The 20,123-nt window shown below is 36.7% G+C and overlaps 1 protein-coding gene across 5 annotated transcripts in view; it reads right to left on the bottom strand.

Moving 5' to 3' along the window:
• Window positions 1-730: 730 nt before the first annotated feature.
• The window catches only part of LOC133516851 (uncharacterized), a 36,781-nt gene continuing 17,388 nt past the window's right edge, over window positions 731-20,123 (bottom strand). For 2 of the 5 annotated variants that reach the window (XM_061849846.1, XM_061849844.1), the window contains 6 exons: window positions 15,393-15,572; window positions 12,664-12,923; window positions 8,730-11,253; window positions 8,441-8,647; window positions 6,888-7,012; window positions 731-1,929 (listed from right to left, as the gene is read on the bottom strand). In XM_061849846.1, coding sequence (XP_061705830.1) covers window positions 1,123-1,929; window positions 6,888-7,012; window positions 8,441-8,647; window positions 8,730-11,253; window positions 12,664-12,923; window positions 15,393-15,572 — 4,103 coding nt within the window. In that variant the 3' untranslated portion in view covers window positions 731-1,122. Of the gene's footprint in view, window positions 1,930-6,887; window positions 7,013-8,440; window positions 8,648-8,729; window positions 11,254-12,663; window positions 12,924-15,392; window positions 15,573-18,253; window positions 18,396-20,123 lie in introns of those variants that run through there. The other 3 variants (XM_061849847.1, XM_061849845.1, XM_061849848.1) reach the window with 2 other exon arrangements.

The raw sequence follows: 20,123 nt of genomic DNA, 5'->3' as shown, positions 1-20,123 counted from the left end.
GTCCGAGGCGAATATACGTTATTATTTATATGGTACTTACTTAAATATATAAATACATAGAAAACATCACTCACCCGGGAACAGAAATGTTCGTATACTCATCACATCACACACAATTCTCCTACCTGTTGACGACCGGTCTGGCTCTGGCCTAGTGGGTAGTAAACCTGCCTATGAAGCTGATTTGATTACTGATACATTACTGCATTACTGTAGGAAAAAAAATCCATACAAATTTTAAATAAATAAATATTATAGGACATTATTACACAAATTGACTAAGTCCCACAGTAAGCTCAATAAGGCTCGTGTTGAGGGTACTTAGACAACAATATACATATATAATATATAATTTTTTATAAATACTTAAATACATAGAAAACACCCAAGACTCAGGAACAAATATCCATGCTCATCACACAAATACATGCCCTTACCAGGATTTGAACCCGGGACCAACAGCTTCGTAGGCAGGGTCACTACCCACTAGGCCAAACCGGTCGTCAAAAATGCTCCTAAAACTCTTCTAAATTCTAAAACTCTTAAAATTAAAAAACCGACAAATTCAAACTGTGGGGCATATAAGTGTGGTTGATGTCCATCATCATCATCATCAAAATGTTTTCAATAATGTTAACATCTAGAGAGGAAGATGGAAACTATGTATGGAAAGACATTTTCAAAATATTTCAATGCTCAGTTGGAGTAAGTAAGGAAATAAATGAAGTAGTTAAAATTATTAAAAACTTTATTATAAATAAATTTGCGATTTTTTAAAATAAATTTATAATTTTAGTAAGAATTTGTGAGTATAAAGACATAAAATGTTTAAATGTACGGACTATAATTCGACAAAGTATATCATTAGGTAAGGTTTGCCTTTTAAACAAAAAAAGTAAGTAAATTATTTTCTATGACAATGTTGACAAATTAGATAAAATTACATTCATTTTACTTAACAATTAAGGGATATTCTTAGTTTTAACTTTAGGAGCTCTTTTACGATGCAAGCGAACATAAAGTTAATTTATAAATGTTGAATTTAAATAATTTAGTGGCGGTTTCCTCGTTAAATCTGTTTTCTATAAAAAGACATAGGAAGCAATCTAGCAGTAAGTTGCGTTACTTAGCGCCGACGTCACGCGACGTCACTGCAGTCGCAGTGCGTGTGACTGTGGTCGTGGCTTTCGCCGTTTTCGCAGCCGCACCCACTTTTCTAACGGTTGTGGTGGTAGTGGTTTTGGCGATGCCCCCGTTTGGGAGGTGTTTCACCTCAGTACCCTGTCGTACCTCCTCGGTAGACGTTTGAGTTTTCTCATGTGCGCTCTCGTCCCTCACATTCTTTTGCATGGTCTGTTCGAAACCATCTCTCTTAATCACCGCTTGGCTTGTCTCCTGTGTGCAGGATGCTCCGCGCTCCCCACTCGCGGCAGTTTTCCGCACGCCATTTTCCACCGGTACGACGTCACTATGCTGGTAATGCTCCAGAAATCCAGATCCATCCGATTTATCAATCGTGTAAGAGTTTCGACGAATAGGTTTTTCCGGTACCCATACAATTTCCTGCGTCAGGGTCTCTACAACGGGCTCTGGAGTGACTGTAGAACTTCGAATATCAGTTTCTGTTCGGATTTGAGTCACCGGGGTTCGTGTTCGTTGAATGTATGTGTTAACTTCGTGCGATTCGTTTATGTTTTGTAACGAATTGACATCCGATTCGTTTTGTATAAAATTTCGTGTTTTTTGTACGTCGTTATTTTCGTTAATATTATTCTGGAACGTTGTAGTTTTTACTTCAACAGTTCTAGAAGTTTGTTGTAGATTCTGTATGTCGCTTGTATCACGAATTGACTGTATTGGTTTCAATTGTCCCAGTAATGGGGAATGTTTTATTCCAAAGGTTATTTGTGGCGTTCTGTTCAACTGCACCTAAAAATAAGTTAATGTAAATTAATTTAAGCAGTAAATAGTCGGATACCGGGACATACTCGTAATGCACCTACATATTTTTTCTAGGATAAAATTGACAACCATATGGAATTATGTATACTTATGTGGTTGTACATTTTAATAGGTTGATGTGTACTATTATATTACGTGATATAATAGTGCATTACATAAAAATACGTACATTGGATAAAAGATCTATATATCTTTTTTTTTATATCTATACAAGTATAGTTAGTATCTTCAGAAGATCGTTCGTAAGACCTTAATAACTGCTGCGGTACTACTTGACTGGCAATACCCACCGCCTGATGTTATTTTAACACACAATTTACCGGTGATGTTTTTTTGATCCCAATAATATTCAAAGGCACTTTTACTCAACGCAAAAGGATCTTTGATTGAATAAGATGTGTAAAGTACAAAACTAATTTTAAAAAATCATGTCCTCTAACTCTAACTCTTGACATCTGAAGAAGATATATATTGCTATACGCACCGTATAACTGAATTTTCAAACGTTAACTTTTGACTCTCAGAGTTACCGCAAAGTGTACATTCAGCTGCAGAGATAATTGACCCCACCTGCTAACAATTTTTATGCAGTTATCTGAGTCTAAAGGGCGGCCGATGGATGCAATATGGTGACGAAAGCATAAGATGGATAAGACTTAATAAGTTTCGAGTTATATTTATGTATAAAAATGTATGCATTTTTTGTTATTATATCAGTAAGTTCCAAATAATGATGAAGTATCACTTTACGAATACGCACCTCTTACATCTGTAGATGTAGAGAGGTCATTTCCTCTGTATAAGTGTATAGTGAACTATACAAGGAATGGACTGAAAATATCGAATAAAGAAAAATTATGATTAATTATTTCAAGAATAAAACACTATAACTTTTTTGAAATTATGTTGTCTTTATTTAAATCGATTGTAGTCGTATTCATATTACGTATATCGTTCAACATTATTTTGACGTAATTTGCATCCGTCAGCCGCCCACTCTTACCTCTGCAGCTGAGTGTACCTACGGATCCGTACAGCGCCATCTATATTTGGGGTTAATTCGAAGAACGTACTTTCTTAAGACTTTATTCACATCTTATACAATCAATTTCTGTTTAGCAGAAACCGGAATTATTGTGGCATTTTTTTTTAAACTGTCATAGGGAGTTCTCATTATCGACTTTCGATACACATGTCGATACAACGTATAAGACAAAATATTAAAAAGTTATAACAGTTAATGGATATTTGACTGCAAAAAAGTAATTTAAGGTGGTTCGACTAGGTTACCCAAAGCTTAAACCTCACCAGATGGCGCCACAATTGCAAATTTTGAGTTTTAATTTTTTTGTGGAGTAGTCTTGGTATTTCTATACTGTAAATTATGTTTAGCGCACTCTTTAAATAAATATTGAACTATTACAACAAACATTGAACACTTCATTGTACAAAAACTACCCCTTAATGTCGACAGAATGTTTCTTGACTCTATTTCTAAGTATCACTCACACATTCAAACAGTCTTACTGGGATCCTTGTAGTAGACAATTTGGCACAGCGTGAGTAGGCTTCAATAGCGTTGCGGTATGTACGTGGAAATACATTCAAGAGGATGTGGGTTCGAGACTCATTAATTTTTTTTTGTTATCAGTATTATCAAGTAGGTACCTATTATTAATAAATTATTTTATGAGAAATATGAGCGTTTTCCATAAAAAATATTAAAAATCTGATTCTCACACATCATGATATTTTTGGGTTCTTCCAACTCAGAATCACTAGCATAATCAATCCTCGTGCTAAAAAAACCCGAAAATTTGTATTGAAATTTTAGTTTTACATTGAAATTTCTTTCACACTAAAATGTGACGTAATGGTATGGATATTTTAGGATATCTTTTTTTAATGCTAGGGTGGCGAAGATTCTAAGTAGAATGAACCTAAGAAAGTCCAAATTTGTAAGTCACATTTTCCGGTATTTTTTTCAAAAAAAAACGCTGTTTTGTTCTAAAATTAAAGCAATTCCTTACTGCCCAGCCTTTAAAAAAGTAGGTACTATTTTACAGTAGAATTAAAACATTTTTTTTACGATACATTTAATTAAATTACAGCTTCGAAACCAGGCTTGAGTTGTTTTTGCCTTATGTGCAGGAGCTGAGTCCTGTTCAAAGATCCATGGCTGGTTTTGAAATAGGGTGTGGCTTAAGGGCTTCACTATTGGTTCGAGAACGGTTTCCAGTTTCCGGTTTTCACACCTTTTTCACAGAAATGAATCTGTGTTAGCCCTGAGTATGACACACCCAAAATCATGTTTGGCGGGTGCCCACATTTGTGCAACGCAATAGGGTTGTTTCCATCTACAAATCTTAGGGCATAATTGTATCCCAAAAATTTTTTTGGATTATAAGAACATGTTAAACTACTTTTAGGGGACCTGTAATGACCATATTTTTGTAAATATTGAATTTAAAATATCTTTTGGCACACGTCACGTGACCAAACTCGAAACGTCATTGAAGATTCTGATGACGTCACAACTCTCGGATTGACACTGTTGACAGTTAGGCGATTAACAACAAATGACAAATATCAGTTGACAGTTCGTATCTTCTACGTGTGTATGTAGTTATGTGTCAAACCATAAACTGTGACGTCACACAATTTTCAAACAGCGTTTTGGGCGCGAAAGCATCTGTCAAAATATATTTTGTTAATTTAACATATTTAAAGCCGTTTTTAGTATAAAAGCTGAATTTTAAGGCAACTTTTAGTTAATATAGAAAGTAATACAAGCGTTTCAAAAAATTGGAATACGATTCTCTTTTAGGTCCCAATTCATTATAGATACGACGAGATAAGCGTTATGTGTGGTATATAATTATAGCTCACAAATCCACCACATTATGTCATTTTTTTATTGTTTCGGTAGCATTTGTTTTAACGGAAATAAAGAGGTTGCAAATCGAGTAACAGAACTTCAGAACAGATATCATTTGATATTTACCAGTCGCTTTTCGGTGAAGGAAAACATCGTGAGGAAACTGGACTAATCCCAACAAGGCTTAGTTTTACCCTCTGGGTAAGAAGGTCAGATGGCAGTGGCTTTCGTAAAAACTAGTGCCTACGCCAAATCTTGGGATTAGTTGTCAAAGCGGACCCCAAGCTCCATTGAGCCGTGGCAATATGCTGGGACAACGCTAGGAAGAAAGAAAGAAATCGAGTAACAGAACTTAGTAACCAACTAGGTATAATAGTTATGATGTAAATGTCCATATCATGTTGGAGTCATATATGTATTAGCCAACTAATTATTCAAGATCAATACACTTAGCTCCCTTAGGTATTCGCCTGAGTACAATCTCGGGCAAAATTGAGTTTTATAAAAGTGAACTAGTTTCTAGGTCTAGGTCATATTTTCTATGAATTGGTCATTTTTCAGTTACACTTTTCCTGGTTTTTCGCGGACCAGAATATCGATGATTTTTGTAACTTGATTTAGACGTTGCTATCATTTTCAATCCAAAAACACATAAAATCACAATTCAGAACCTGCGGCAGCTTTGTTTTCTATCAAGTACCTCAAGCACCAGGGCGGCTACCGGGAAAATCGAAATTCGTTAATTTCGGGCATTTTTCTCTGTCACTCTAATTACGTCTTAGTGAGAGTAAAAGAGAAAGATCCCCGCAATTTGCGAATTTAGGTTTTCGCGGTAGGCCCCCAGGTCCTGTCAAGTTTCAGCAGTGTTGCCAGGTGAGCGGAAGAGAATTATCGTACTTGAGTGTCAATATTATTGTACCGTTGAAAAAAATATCGTACGCCAATCAAAAAGGCAGCCCCTAAAAATGTCTTGCAAAATAAGCTTAAACTTCCAATTAATAATAAAAAAAAGACAATTTTCGTCTAAATTGCGCAAAAAATCTGTTTATGTTTGTGTATTTTTGGGATAGACTCAAACGGTATACAGGAAATTGTGACATTTTAAACTTTAAACTTACACCAAGGAGCCGAACACCCAAAAGATACTAATTTTAGCCTATTTCTGAGAGAAAGTGTCATATTTTGCTTCAAATTACTAGACTTTTAAGGTGGCATCATCCAAGGGTTGAAATTGTAGTACTTTAGTGTACGATAATGCTCTTTGGAACATTACGTCATACCGGGGCCCAAATTATCGTACATGTACGACAATTATCGTACGCCTGGTCACACTGAGTGTCAGTGTCGACAGAGTCAGCTAAAAACGCGTCAAACATCGCAACGTCGCGCCGATGCATGGAGTGGCAACGCCGCAATGTATTTGTACACGACATTTGTCACACACACATGAGTAAAATTTATAAAAATATAACGTTGATTATTGCATGATTTCTGTATGAAACAAAGTTTTTCTATTAATTTAGCGCAAATGAATATTCGAAAGTAGATAGATGCGCAACTATTTATGTAATAATATTGTGTAATTAATTAATAAATAGCGATTGTTTTTTGTATGAAAATCGAACCACCTTAAGCGGATAATATGGAAAAAGATTACTACTTATTTATTTTATAAAGGAACGAATTTAATATTAGTCAGCATTAAAACAGACTTTGAACGTGAAATTTAAAAAATCACGGGACTGTAGTAATTAAATCTGAAACTATAATTATTACATTTTTATTGTATTTATTGCACATCTTTATTTCGCTTTTTCAACTACTCAAAAGTTATCTGGAAGAGATCTGTCTTCAGTAATAAAACCGTTTGTTATTTACCTGTGGTTTTGATCTTTTTCAATATGTTGTATGTATTCTAAATTGTATCGATATAGGTAGGTATATCGAAAGTCGATAAATGAGAATCTAATAACAATTCAAACTGCCACGAGAATTCCGGCCTCTCCCGATTAGCTTGTTCTAACTAATTATTCTGAGTGATTCGTACCTTTTCCGGTGAATACGTGCCAGGCGCGGGAACTCGGACTCTGTCATCGACCGGAACCTTATGACGGCCCGATATCGTGTACACGGGAGCGTCTAGTACGGATGGTATTCGGTAACTGTTAGGTGCTGAAAATACCAAAAGATAACAAATAAAATCGGCATTTAACCATACATTCGTTTACAATACAGAATGTATTCTGTACCTAATAGTATTATATATAGGTGTACCTAATACTATTTTATACAGAATGGGCGTCTTGGCTCAAATGAATTACCTCAACCCGGGACGGCACGCTGCCTGTGGGCTGAATCGGCTCTCATTAACATAGAAACCAAATTTGTTATTTTCAATTATTTTGATTTTAAATAAATTTTGCCTAGTATTATTATAGTAACTTTTGAATTTGGGATAATTAGGCATACAGAGTGTCGAGTTATAAATATTTTCGAAAAAAATGTATGGAGCAGTAACACAATATCGATTTCTTTCAAAAGAACCCACGGGTCATCGGCCCGACTTACTATGAACACCTTCCTGCCGATCTGAGAAACGAGCCGTGGGATGAAACATTTTAGCGTAAATTGAGAAACCTTTTGTTGGATAACCCTTTGTACTCTGTAAATGAGTACATGGAATTGAATTTGTAACGACATATGTAATTTTATTTATTATTGAATTGTGTGCATTTGTATTTTAATAATGACATATTGTACTTTTTGTAATATTTTTATCTTTAATTGACATTTTTACGACAATTCCAAATTAATATTAAGTTGGTTTATATTCAATTTTTTTGAATATTTTTCTTTGCACATGACGATCCTTATTGGGAGACACAATTAATTTTAATTTTATTATTTTTAATTTATAATGTAATATTTCACGATCATGATGAGAAAATAAACATACTTTTGACGAATGTAGCAAATTTATAGTGTAATTTTCATCGTGAAATAAAGAAATCTAAATCTAAATCAATGTAAGAAGCAGGTACACAAAATCAATATAATTCAGGAACCACAAAAAGTACCACGAATTATTTGTGATTTTTTTAGCTTATTTCATTTTACCTCAACGGGTGCGGTTTAAAAAAAAGTTATAATTTGAAGATTTTTTTGTTGAAGTGGGTTTTTACGAGCATTTTATGCTAACCTATGAATTTTATACGATGCAACATGAAAAAATTTTTTTTATCTAAATATGTATGGAGAAGGTTAAAGATTTCTCGAGAACTGCAAACGTAATCTTAATATGCTCGCAGATGGTTGTACAACGAATTAAGTGTGATTTTTTTGAAATACTACTTATTATTATAACGCTGCGTTTTTGTAAAAAAAAAAAAAAGAAAATAATCATAACTTGAAACTATGTATACCAAATCATTTGAAATTCAGAGTTTAAAATTACAAATTTGGTTTTTGTGTCTTTCCCATAGAAACATTAAACAATTTTTTATTAAAAAGACCGCACCCGTTTCAGAAATATGAAGTACTTATGCCGAAAAATTACATATTTTTTTTGTATTATAACCAAATGCGATTTTGAATACCTACCGGGAGTTTCGGCGAACTTAGACGTTTGAATCTTTACTCCAAATGTGTATTGGGGCGAGTAGGTCAGGACAAATTTGGTCGCTTTTTCCGGGCTATAAGCGCCGGGGGCAGGAACCTTCAAACGCTCATCTATTGGCTCCTTGTGCCTGCCTGATATAGTGTACAACGGTGTTTTCACCGGGGTCGGGATTGTGTACACATTCGGAGCTGTAACAATATTTATAGACTTTAATATTTTGAATATATTAGAAAATCGTAGGTGAAAAACTTAAATTAAAAATATGTCTACCTGGTGTGTCAGGAATTTTCAAGGCGTCCGTTTTAATCCTAAAGGTGTACTGAGGAGCGCTAGGTTTCAACAAATTAGTGGCCTTGTCTGGGTTATATGCATTAGGGGCGGGAACATTTTCGGTCTTATGCGGATTGGTCTTAATGCGGAAAGAATACCTTGGCGCATTGTCTAGTAAAACTTTGTCAGCTTTCTCAGGATTGTAAGCAGCAGGACCAGGAGTATCCATAATTTTTCCATTCTCGACTTTAGGTCTAAAGGTATAAGATGGTGATGTTTCGTGCAATATTTTATCAGCCTTATCTGGGTTATAGGCATTTGGAGCAGGAACGTCATCATGCTTTTCTGCAGGTCCTTTAGTACCAAATGTATACCTTGGCACACCATCCAACATGTAGTGATATTTGCTCGGATCGTAGGCATTAGGCGCCGGAGTATTTTCTGGTATATGAAAGGGTTGCTTGTCTCTAAAGGTGTATGAGGGTGAACTTTCAAATACTGTGTTGTTGCCTTTATCGGGGTGGTAGAAATTAGGCGCCGGAGTATTGTCTGGTAAATGAAGGGGTTGCTTGTCTCTAAAGGTGTATGAGGGTGAGCTTTCAAATAATAAGTTATTGGCTTTATCGGGGTGGTAGAAATTAGGGGCTGGATTGTTGTCACTTTTCCCTGGTTTACCTTTCGGAGCCATCGTATATTTAGGCGTTTCGTTTAAGATTTGAGGGTCATACGCATTTGGAGCGGGCACATCAGAAGTCTTTGTATCGTGACCTTTGCCGGTCATTGTAAACTTAGGGGAGTTATGTGGCAAGTTAGGGTCGTATGCGTTAGGCCCAGGAGTGTTGGAAATTTTTCCTTCCGGTCCCTTGCCGGATATTGTATACTTTGGAGAATTACTAAGTAAATGTGGGTCATAATTATTGGGAGCAGGTGTATCCGATATTTTTCCGTCCGGACCTTTACCGGATATAGTGTACATTGGAGAATTCCTTGGTAAATGTGGGTTGTAGTTATTTGGGCCTGGCGTATCAGACACTCTTGCGTCCGGACCCTTACCGGATATAGTATACATTGGAGAATTACTTGGTAAGTGTGGGTTGTAATTATTTGGGCCTGGCGTATCTGACACTTTTCCATCCGGGCCCTTGCCGGATATTGTATATTTTGGAGCATTACTAGGTAAGTGTGGGTCATAGCAATTCGGACCAGGCGTGTCTGATGGCTTCCCGTCTATTCCCTTGCCAGTCAAACTGAACTTAGGAGTATTAGGAAGTAAATGAGGATCATATGAATTAGGTGCTGGACCATCAAACGGTTTCCCTGAATGCCCTTTACCTGCCATTGTATATTTTGGAGTATCGTCTAGTAGGTGAGGATAGTATGTGTTCGGACCAGGTGTGTCTGGATATTTGCCATCAGGACCCTTGCCATATAAGCTGTACTTAGGTGTACCGTCCAATAAATGCGGATCATATACATTGGGTGCCGGTGTATCACTGGGTCGGTCCATAACAGGCTTCGGTCTAAATGAATAAGCAGGAGAAGAGTCGTGAAGAAGCTTATCTGCTTTATCAGGGTTGTACGTATTTGGAGCCGGAATATTATCATGTTTTGGAGAGGCACCTTTCCCTGCAATAGTATACTTTGGAGATGCATCCAACATATGCATTGATTTTTCAGGAGCATAAGCATTTGGAGCAGGTACATCGTCGGTTATTCGCGCCTGATCTTTAACTCTGAATGTAAATGCAGGAGATGACTCGTGAAGCAATTTATCTGCTTTATCTGGACAGTAAGCTGTTGGGCCAGGAGTGTTTTCAATTTTGCTTTCTGGGCCTTTCCCACTTATGGTATATTTAGGAGTTCCATTTAACATCTGCATTGACTTCTCTGGGGCATAAACATTAGGAGCGGGAGATTCACTGCGGATAACCATTTCTTCTTTTATTCTAAACGAATAAGCAGGTGAGCTCTCATGTAACACTTTGTCTGCTTTTTCTGGAGTGTAGGAGTTAGGAGCTGGTGTTTCAGGAAGTTTGGCATTAGGTCCTTTTCCCGATATGGTATATTTAGGTCCTCCATTCAGCATATGTATAGAATTTTCCGGGGCATAAACATTAGGGGCCGGTGTTTGTTCAATTTTATCCACAACGTCTTTAGAACGCATAGTGTAAGAAGGAGAACTTTCGTGCATGATTCTGTCAGCTTTTTGAGGGTTATAAGTATTGGGGGCTGGGGTGGAATCGTGCTTTTCTGCAACACCTTTTCCTGCCAATGTATATTTTGGTCCACTCTTTAGTGACTTGAGAGCTTTCTCAGGAGAATATACATTGGGTGCCGGCGCGTCACTTGAGATAGTGACCTCAGTTTTTGTCCTAAAGGAGAAGGCAGGTGATTTTGCTCTTAACAGTCTGTCGGCTTTTTCGGGCGAGTATGCATTGGGAGCAGGAACTTGATCACCATTTTTAATCTTACATCTGCTCGAAAAGGTATGCTTATATGTTTTTGCTTGTTGCTGTATAGAATCCTGAAACCATAAATATAATAAATGTGAAACATCACGTATATGTGCTACTTAAATGGTTACAGTACTATTTTTTTTTAAATACAAAATGAACTGCTACGTCAGGTTGTATGCTATGCAGCATACGCTAGCACACACACTACAATATGTAGTATCTAGTACTACATATTGTAGTGTGTGTACTATTACGTACAAAATACGAAACAACTGTACCTTTAATAATGTTCAGAGCATCTTCATTGATTCAGACTTGTAAGTAAACAATTTTTCCTTGACTGTATCATACTTAAATTTACTTTAATTAGTTATTGATAAATTAAGGTTAAAGATAAAATTTGCTAAATAAGTACATACTCGTATTAGTTTCAACTTCAACACAGATAATTTTTTAAAAATATATTAAACACATGATCTAAAATCAAGCATTTCAAAGAAAGCAAAAGCTAAATTAAACATTCACAAATGAGATTATTGACATGATTAGGTCAAGCCAGTTACGGACAGATTTAAATGACGGAGATCCCTTCAGGAGCGGGGTAGTAGGCCGCCTGGCCCATGTACTGCGAGTGCCGAATGCCGAACGTATGCGCCGGGGCCCAGGGAAGATTCACGCACACCTGCACCCAGCCCAGTGACAGATGGTTAGTGACAATGCAACATGCTCAAACTACATTCTTGCAGAGCAATTGAGAAGATATCGTTTTTTTCATCAAGCAGAAACACCTTCAAACGATAAAGGAAAAGTGGAAAATTCACTGTCTCGGACCAGATTCGCAATCGCGAGTCCGGGGTGCTAGCCCGCCGCTCTACCAATTGAGCTGCTAAATTATTCCACATTTCCTTTTTTTTCAAGGTTTTGACCTTAGAAAAAAAACTGTTTTGACAGTATTTTTTTTACCTTTCGTATGCTAGTGTACCTACAGTTTTGAGTTGAATTTAGAAATTATCTTAACGGTATGTTTTTAAGGCTGATATTGCTCTGAAGAACGCAGCTTAATGCACATGTTTTTACTACTCAAGCAAAACACGTATGTTAATTTTGTAAATACGCATATGAAGGTTGTTATTTTATCCATGCAAAATTATAACAGAATGAGTAATATTAGAAAGGATTGAACATTCAAATACCATGAACTATCTTAACACGTTAGTTATTTCAACAGGACTACATTCATCATTTTTTTCTATTTAGATTAAAAGTAGTTAATTCCCTTCTCTAAGAGATATTTCATTTAAAAAATTTAGTATCAAACCATCACCGCATGATTGGAGCAAGGTAAAGGAGAACAGTTGAAACAGAAAACGTGTTATAATAGATACTTATTAGGCCTGTTTCGCGACTTATTTCGCTGTTAATACGAGTACACGAGCAAGTATGACCAACGACATGATTTTAACCGGTGAATCAGTTACCTTCTCTGGACAATAGACTCCAGGGCCTGGTATGGCCTCAGACGGATGCCTGAGTTCTCGTCGAGGAGCCATGGTGTAAGCGGGCGGTCGCTTGGTAAGCACGTTCACTGCCCTGTCGGTGGTGTAGGTTCCCGGGCCAGGCATGGGGGTCTTGGACTCAACGTTCTTCGGGCGGCCACAGATGCTGAACGCTGGCGCTGCTTGCTTGCTGCCTTCTTTCGCCTCGCCGAGGACTGGCGGCATTGAGTAGATGTTTGGTGCTGGAATTTGAAAAAGAAATTGGTAAATATCTTAGACAAAGGGATGTTTGTTTAAACCGCGTCGGCGAAGGCGTCAGTTATGTATGCGGAGGAACATTCCTTCTTAGATTGTCCTACTTTCATGTAGATTGTCACTGTGACAAGGCAAGGAAATGAAATTCTTTGTCTGTATCAGTCAGTTCCAAATTTGGTTTACTGGTTTAATTTAGGTATACAGTGGTTTTAATATATTACGACCTTGGTTGTAGCTGCTTGGTTGTAGACATAGCCGATGTCTACATAAAATCCAAGTCCCATGAATTTTAAGTATACTTTAGTGCAAGATTCATGTGGATATAGTGACTTCGGGTGTAGCGACGATTTTTAATGAACCATTAACACATGGTACATTAAAAAAACAAGTAACAAATGGTTCATTAAAAACAAACTTAGAAATCCCATATTGCTACCGGACTCGGTCGTCAAAGGACAAAGAGCTTTACTTTCTATCTTTTGGTTACATCTACATGCAGATGGTTAGGAACTTTAATGACCTTTTGTTTATAGGTAGATGTTAGCTAGGTAGGGAAACAGCGTGAACACTCGTTCGAGACGTACTCATGTGTTGGAGTTAAATTTATACATAAGTATAATTTATACGCGTCTTTATCTGCATAACCTTTGCCTTACGTAACGTAACGACTTACGGATATAACGAGGAAATTACGGAGGTCCCTTCATCGTCGTTATATCCGAAATCCACTGTATTTGTTTATATTTCTATGTGTGAAATATTGCGCGAATATCATATTTTTCTATACTAAATTATTTATATTATAAAACAACTAACGAACATTGAAGCGACACATCCTAAAATGGACGTCAAAATGGAAGGAATTGGAACACACATAGCAACAACGACAAATAAAATAAGACAATTACGTCAACTTACTAATTTTCACCTTTCGCCTTGTCTACACATATCATATCATATTATTCATATCACGTCAAAATAGAGGCACGCAACATTGTGCACGAAGGGCTCGTTAGGTATAATAACTATAATAAGGATGTAAACGTTAATATACCACCAGGCTTTCTGTTTACTAAAAACCAAGAACAAAACAATATAAAATTTATTGCGGGGAAGACCGTCATAGGTAAAGAACTCTCGTATATGTATACATACGTCGCTCACACATTCAGAAAGGAAGAGCTTCACTCCTTCTGCTCTGCCGAACTTCTTAAGTCGAGTATGTGTGAATGCAATAGTTAAAAGCGACGAAATAACTTGTAGACGGTCTTCTCCACATTGAACTTAGCTAATAGAATATTCCACCAGATTGTCGCTTACATAACGCAACTTATTTTATTCTGAATATTTAGGGACCCCATTATGGGTTTAGCTACTTTTCTACTTATTTTAGGGGTAATAAATGTAAAGACCCCTAAGCGATTAGATGGAACACTCCTGTGCTTAAATTGCATTAAAAAGCGTACAACTGCATTCAAGCTACTGCTCATTCTTAATATAATTATTCAGACGGTTCAAGAACTTGCATGCGATTTTCGTTACATTGTAGTATTAGGTAGATGGACTGATGGACTGAATTCATTGTACAGTCGCCATCAGATATATCGGAGCGGCTAAGGTGCTCACAAATAACTGAACACGCCTTTATTGTCAAGGCATTAGGTGCATGTACAGATATTTTTGACCACCTCCGCCGTTCTAATATATCTGATGGCGACTGTATACTCTTTACAGTGGCGGGGCAAGACCGAAATTTTATGTGGGCAAGGTACATTTAGCGTGGCCCTCTGGTGGCGCAAGAAATAACGAACATTTTTACGTTGTGTCCGAGATATTATACTTATTTGAGGCGCGAGGCCCCTCGAACCGCGAGGCCGTAGGCGGAGGCCCACGTCGCCCACGCCTAACGCCGCCTCTAACTCTTTAGTTAGCAATGTTTCGAATATTGCATGCAAGTTCTTGTACCGTCTAAATGGAACTTTATAGTATCTACTGAACTTGAATTCATCCTGTTTAACCGAGCATAAAGGTTGGATATGGTTATGGATGAACTGTTTCAATACGTGACTCTGACTACCCAGTGAACTCCCTACATATAGTTGCAGGATGGAAATCCACAAGTACACTTTTTAACGGAAAGCGTATTTTTTTATGCGTAAATGCTCGTTTCAGTATGTATGGTATAATCACTTAATACACGTTCTAAATAAAAGTCAAAATTTGTAAGACTACGTCTAATAAAAAAAAAATTCCATGCATCAGTTTTAAAATGTTAAATATACCTACATTACATACCTATAACTAAACTACGACAAACAAAAACAAAAAAGTTCAGCACGGTGATGATCAATCTAAAAAACGGTAAAAAACCATAACAAAACTACTAGCTGCAAAACACAACAATCGAGCTAATATTCAAGCGTGCTATCAAACTTCAAAAGAATCTGTCGATAAACCTGGCGTTTTCGACTGTGCTTGCGGCATGCTCACGCGCAGACCGATGGAGAAGGCCGGTGCGTGATCGAGCACTGCGCGCGACGCGCGCTGAGGCTCGTAATCGCACGGCGCCGGCGTCGGAAGCAAGCGCGGCGGTGGCCAGCGCCCGTGCAGCGACGCCGCCGGACCCACCGACCGACCTGACATCCACTCCAGTAGAAACATCGAACTTTACGTACAACCGACTGCCGTTGTATTATTAGAAAAGTGGGAAAGAGACGTTTGCTTAACCCTTTTCCAGTCATAGTACGATTTATCGACCACATACGCGCCAATAGAATTTCAACTTTAGCATTCTGATTTAAGGTTCAATTTAGATTGCACTTTCGGGAAATATGACTTCTCTTCAAATGAATCATCGAAATATTTTTTTTTTTTGGGAAAACATTGTAGATTGGTGCTGCCTGGAAAAGGGTTAAACAGTATTGGATCAAAAACCTTCATAAGCGATTTCTCGCACTCAAACTACGCAAGGGCAATAATCATCGACATCATACACTGAATTTAATTGAACCTACTAATGCTTTCTTCATGCAGATCATATTAATTTTCACCATTACGTAGTTCTAAGTATGTCGAGTAATGACAGTCGGAATTGCTAAGAGTCTAACTCAGATTAAGAAATTATAAAAAATAACGGCCTAATGAACAGCAAGTCTATGTGAACGAATTCGTTGTCTTAGTGAGCTGCCGGAATCATAGGCACCCACGCGGCGTAGGCAATTTGTTGATCAATTGTCATTCAATTGCTTCCAACTACCATAGACTCTTTGTCGTCTGTTAATGTTTAATTTATTTAAGTACACCAATCCTAAAATAGAAGAAAAATCACTATAATTATAAGCTGCTAACAAATTAGTCACCAATTAACTTTAAATATAAATTGAGATAACTTTTCATATCGTTGTTTTATTTACATTTCCCGAACAAAAAAATAAATTATAACTCTAAAATATAAAAAAAGCATCATGTGATTTAAACTGACAAGATGTTTGTCACATTAACACTTTCATGTCAACTATGTAAGGAATTAAATCTCCATGTACCTACCAAAAAATGTCATCAAAAAACCTTAAATGGGTGGCGCTACAATATAATAAAGATTATAACAGTAGAAATTAATTAAATAAATAAATAAATATCGGATACAACAATATTAAGAGCCCGGTAACGATTTTAGAGCAAAAATGTAAAATTGATAGATCGTCATTGTAATATCGAAATAACAAGTATTGGTTTCTATTAGCACGTTTTTTCATGTTGAATAATGAGGTCGGAAGCGTGCGTCCCCGGTAATAGGTGACGAGAAGGGACAGTTTTTAAAAATTTGTCAAAAAATTATGGCAGTTAATTATACAAAATTATGTATAAGAACAGTTTAAGCAAATGTTGTAGATTGTTTAAGTATCAAAAGAACGTTGAAATTAAGTCGATTTTCACAGAAATTGCCACTTGTTTTGAAGTAATTTCTGGAGAAAATTGATTTCGTCTAACTTTCATTTACACTACTTCAAATTTATAATTACAAAAATGTCGTTTATTAAAGTTAAAGTACAGGATAATGTAATACTAAATTACCATTTTTAGCAGTCCAAACTTTAAGAAATTTACAAATAAGAGCGGCAAAATCACTGCTTTACGCGCATTTACCTAAACGACCATCAGTGTTTGTTTGTAAAAAAGGAATATACTCTTGTACAAACATTTAATTGCAGTGCCAACATTGTCTTTGTGGTTTTGAGTATAGCATGAAATAAAGTATGGGAAAACTTAACTCAAACTCAACCTTCCGTCCCCTAATTTAAAGAGTGGGGGGGGGGGGGGGGTGATTGACAAAAATCCTGAAATATGTATTTTATTATTTATAACAAGAAGTCCCTATACCCATTTATAGACCTCTAGCATCAACATTTGTCGAAGTTATACTAACTTGCATCCCCTAGTTTAAGGGTGTGGGTGCTAAAGGTTCCAAGTTTTATTTATATATTTTATATTTGTGAACGAATACTAGCTTATATATTAAATTTCAGCTTTCTAGGACTTCAAGAAGTACCCTAAGAATTTTGATGATCATCAGTGAGTGAGTCAATGACGATATCGGTTTTTTTAGATATTAATAAAATTTAAATAATTAGAGCTTTAATACAAGCGAAACTTTATAATTATTATGTTTAGTAAGTCCACTATTGATATATAATCCTGAGATTTTTTTTTATCTGCTATAATCCAAACCCAAGTTATGAGGGGTCAAAAACAAGAAAAAGCGCTTCGGGAAAAGGTAGATTTGCGATTCGCATGGCTCGTCTTGGCGATAAGGTACACACCACCCACGAACTGCAATAAAATTGTATCAATAGATCAATACGCTTTCCATTTGTATAATACTCATAAATACGTTGTCGCCCGCGTCAAAAAAGAAACCGATTGACTGCCGTTCCACTTGCCTCTTCTAAAATTACATACCTTTTGTTGCATCAAGTGACGTCAAGGGCATCGTTCTAACAAGTCGAGAAAAAAGTTAAAATAATGCCTATACCACTATAGCAGAACTGAATAACTAAAATCTGTTTCGACAAAATCTGTACTAACTCTTAATAAACCAAGGATAATTTTATTTATATGTAAATAAATACAATTATCCTTGAAGCAAAAATTTACCCGATATTCAATAAAAAATCGTAACCAATTATTATTAACAATATGTTTAAAACACTAGATTACCATTCAAACTCCTTATACAACCCGCGAGGTTAGCAAAACAGGTGTTTAAATCATATCAAAGCAAGCAATTTGTCAACAAAAACAGTACACTAGCACTCACACGAATAATCTCCCCACTGTGTAATCGGGTTCAACACGACACCGGTGCAGACTGAGAGTACGTGCACGGTTTGTTATTGAGACGCGACCGACTGAGACCGCATCGCAAATCCCGAATGAATCGAACCGAGCTAAAAGGCTCTATCCGCGCCTACGCAGCCTCTGACTCAGCGCCGATCACCTTCGTTCATACGGACTTATTTGGCGACATCGTTCCAATGAAACTCACTGTTATGAACACGAAACCAACCTTTTAATCTCCAAGAATAGTCAATAATATTATAATGTTTATTGCCTTTAACGACGCGGCCTCAATTTCTTTTTGAAAGCGACGACGACTACAAACGCGAGTCTTACAGGTTATGGTCGTGTTTGACTTGTAAAGTAAAACGGGATATAACCACTTGTCAACGATCAGGATACTTAAGCCATCTGCTGCAGTGAGATTCTTTATACATTTTAAATACACATATGCAATGTTAAATGCAATTGCTTCGGTGAATGAAGTATCTACCTAGCGCTAAACCGTTGTCATATATGACACGATTAAATTTGAATAATAACACAGGTGCCTAATTGGATTTTGTAAATTCAGTTACCATGAATAATGAATTAAAAGCGTATGAAATCAAACATAAAACAGCATGTTTATGTTCTATTCAACGCAAATAGAGATATCAATTGAAACCAAACCTGAAAATTGACTCAATGAATACCAATTGTCGAGCCCACGCGAGTTGTTACGATTACCAACCTAGGTTCTTCTAGTAATAACAAATGAGTGTCGTTTGAAATTCGAAGGTCTGCTGTTATTCATCTAGGTTTTTAAGTACCTTTTAAAATGAGTAATATTACCAAACCGCAGAGAAATATTTTATGTCATCATTGTTTGACACAACTGTGTCGCGATGTGATCATCGGACGTGCTTAGCCAAAGTGCGAATCGTTAGTTAACGCTCCGTAGCGTAGCGTAGTGATCTCTCTCTATCTCTCTTCCATATTAGGGCGACACGACAGTGACAGTCGCGTTTCGTTCGCTACGGATCGTTAACGATTGGCACGTTGGCTACGCACCCTGGGGTTTTTTAAACACTCAGGTGCTCCAGTGATATTTGTTCGCAAACTTCGCATATTTTACATAATATTATTCGGCTTAGATGTCATTCTAAAAATAAACCCATCTAAAACATAATAGACAATTGAATAGTTTTGCGTTGCGTTAAACCATAAACCATAAGCCATAAAATAAAAAAGTAGGTAATACTGCTTTCGCATGTAAACTATAATCATCTCAATAACTGGGAAAATGCCGGCGGCGGCGCGGCGGCATAACGCCGACGGGGCGCAAGGTCGTTTACCTAAATTAATTCAAAGGGACGAATGTAAACACTGCAGACGATGTCGTTTATGCTAATAATGCTGCAGTCGTGACCTACATTGGCGGGGTGGATGTGTGTCGCAGAATGAATCACAAATTAACGCGAAATCCATAAATAAACTTTTCAAATTCCTTAGATTTTTGTTATTCAAAGTTGCCATATGTAAAATATTATATTATAGTATATCGTGAAACATGAGAGTTGAAATATTTTTCGCTACAGTATTTAATTAGGCACAGTCAGCGGCAGAAGTTGCTAAGCAAGCGAGGTATTCAAAATAAATATAACACCATAACTTTTATTAACTATTAAGACAATAAGAAGGCGATTTCCACTTCACCCGCTTTGCTACTTCTGTTGGTGACTGTACATCACTACACCTTCACCGAGTCTGTCTGTCTGTATGACTGTATGTTTGCGATAAACTCAGAATACATAAACTATAAATAGAGTGGTTCTTGAGGAAGGTTTAAGTGTATAATCTGTTAAGGT

This window comes from Cydia pomonella, chromosome 4, assembly GCF_033807575.1.
Source record: "Cydia pomonella isolate Wapato2018A chromosome 4, ilCydPomo1, whole genome shotgun sequence".
In the NCBI taxonomy this organism is placed as follows: Eukaryota; Metazoa; Arthropoda; class Insecta; order Lepidoptera; family Tortricidae; genus Cydia; species Cydia pomonella.
This window is presented reverse-complemented; position numbering and strand designations above follow the sequence as displayed.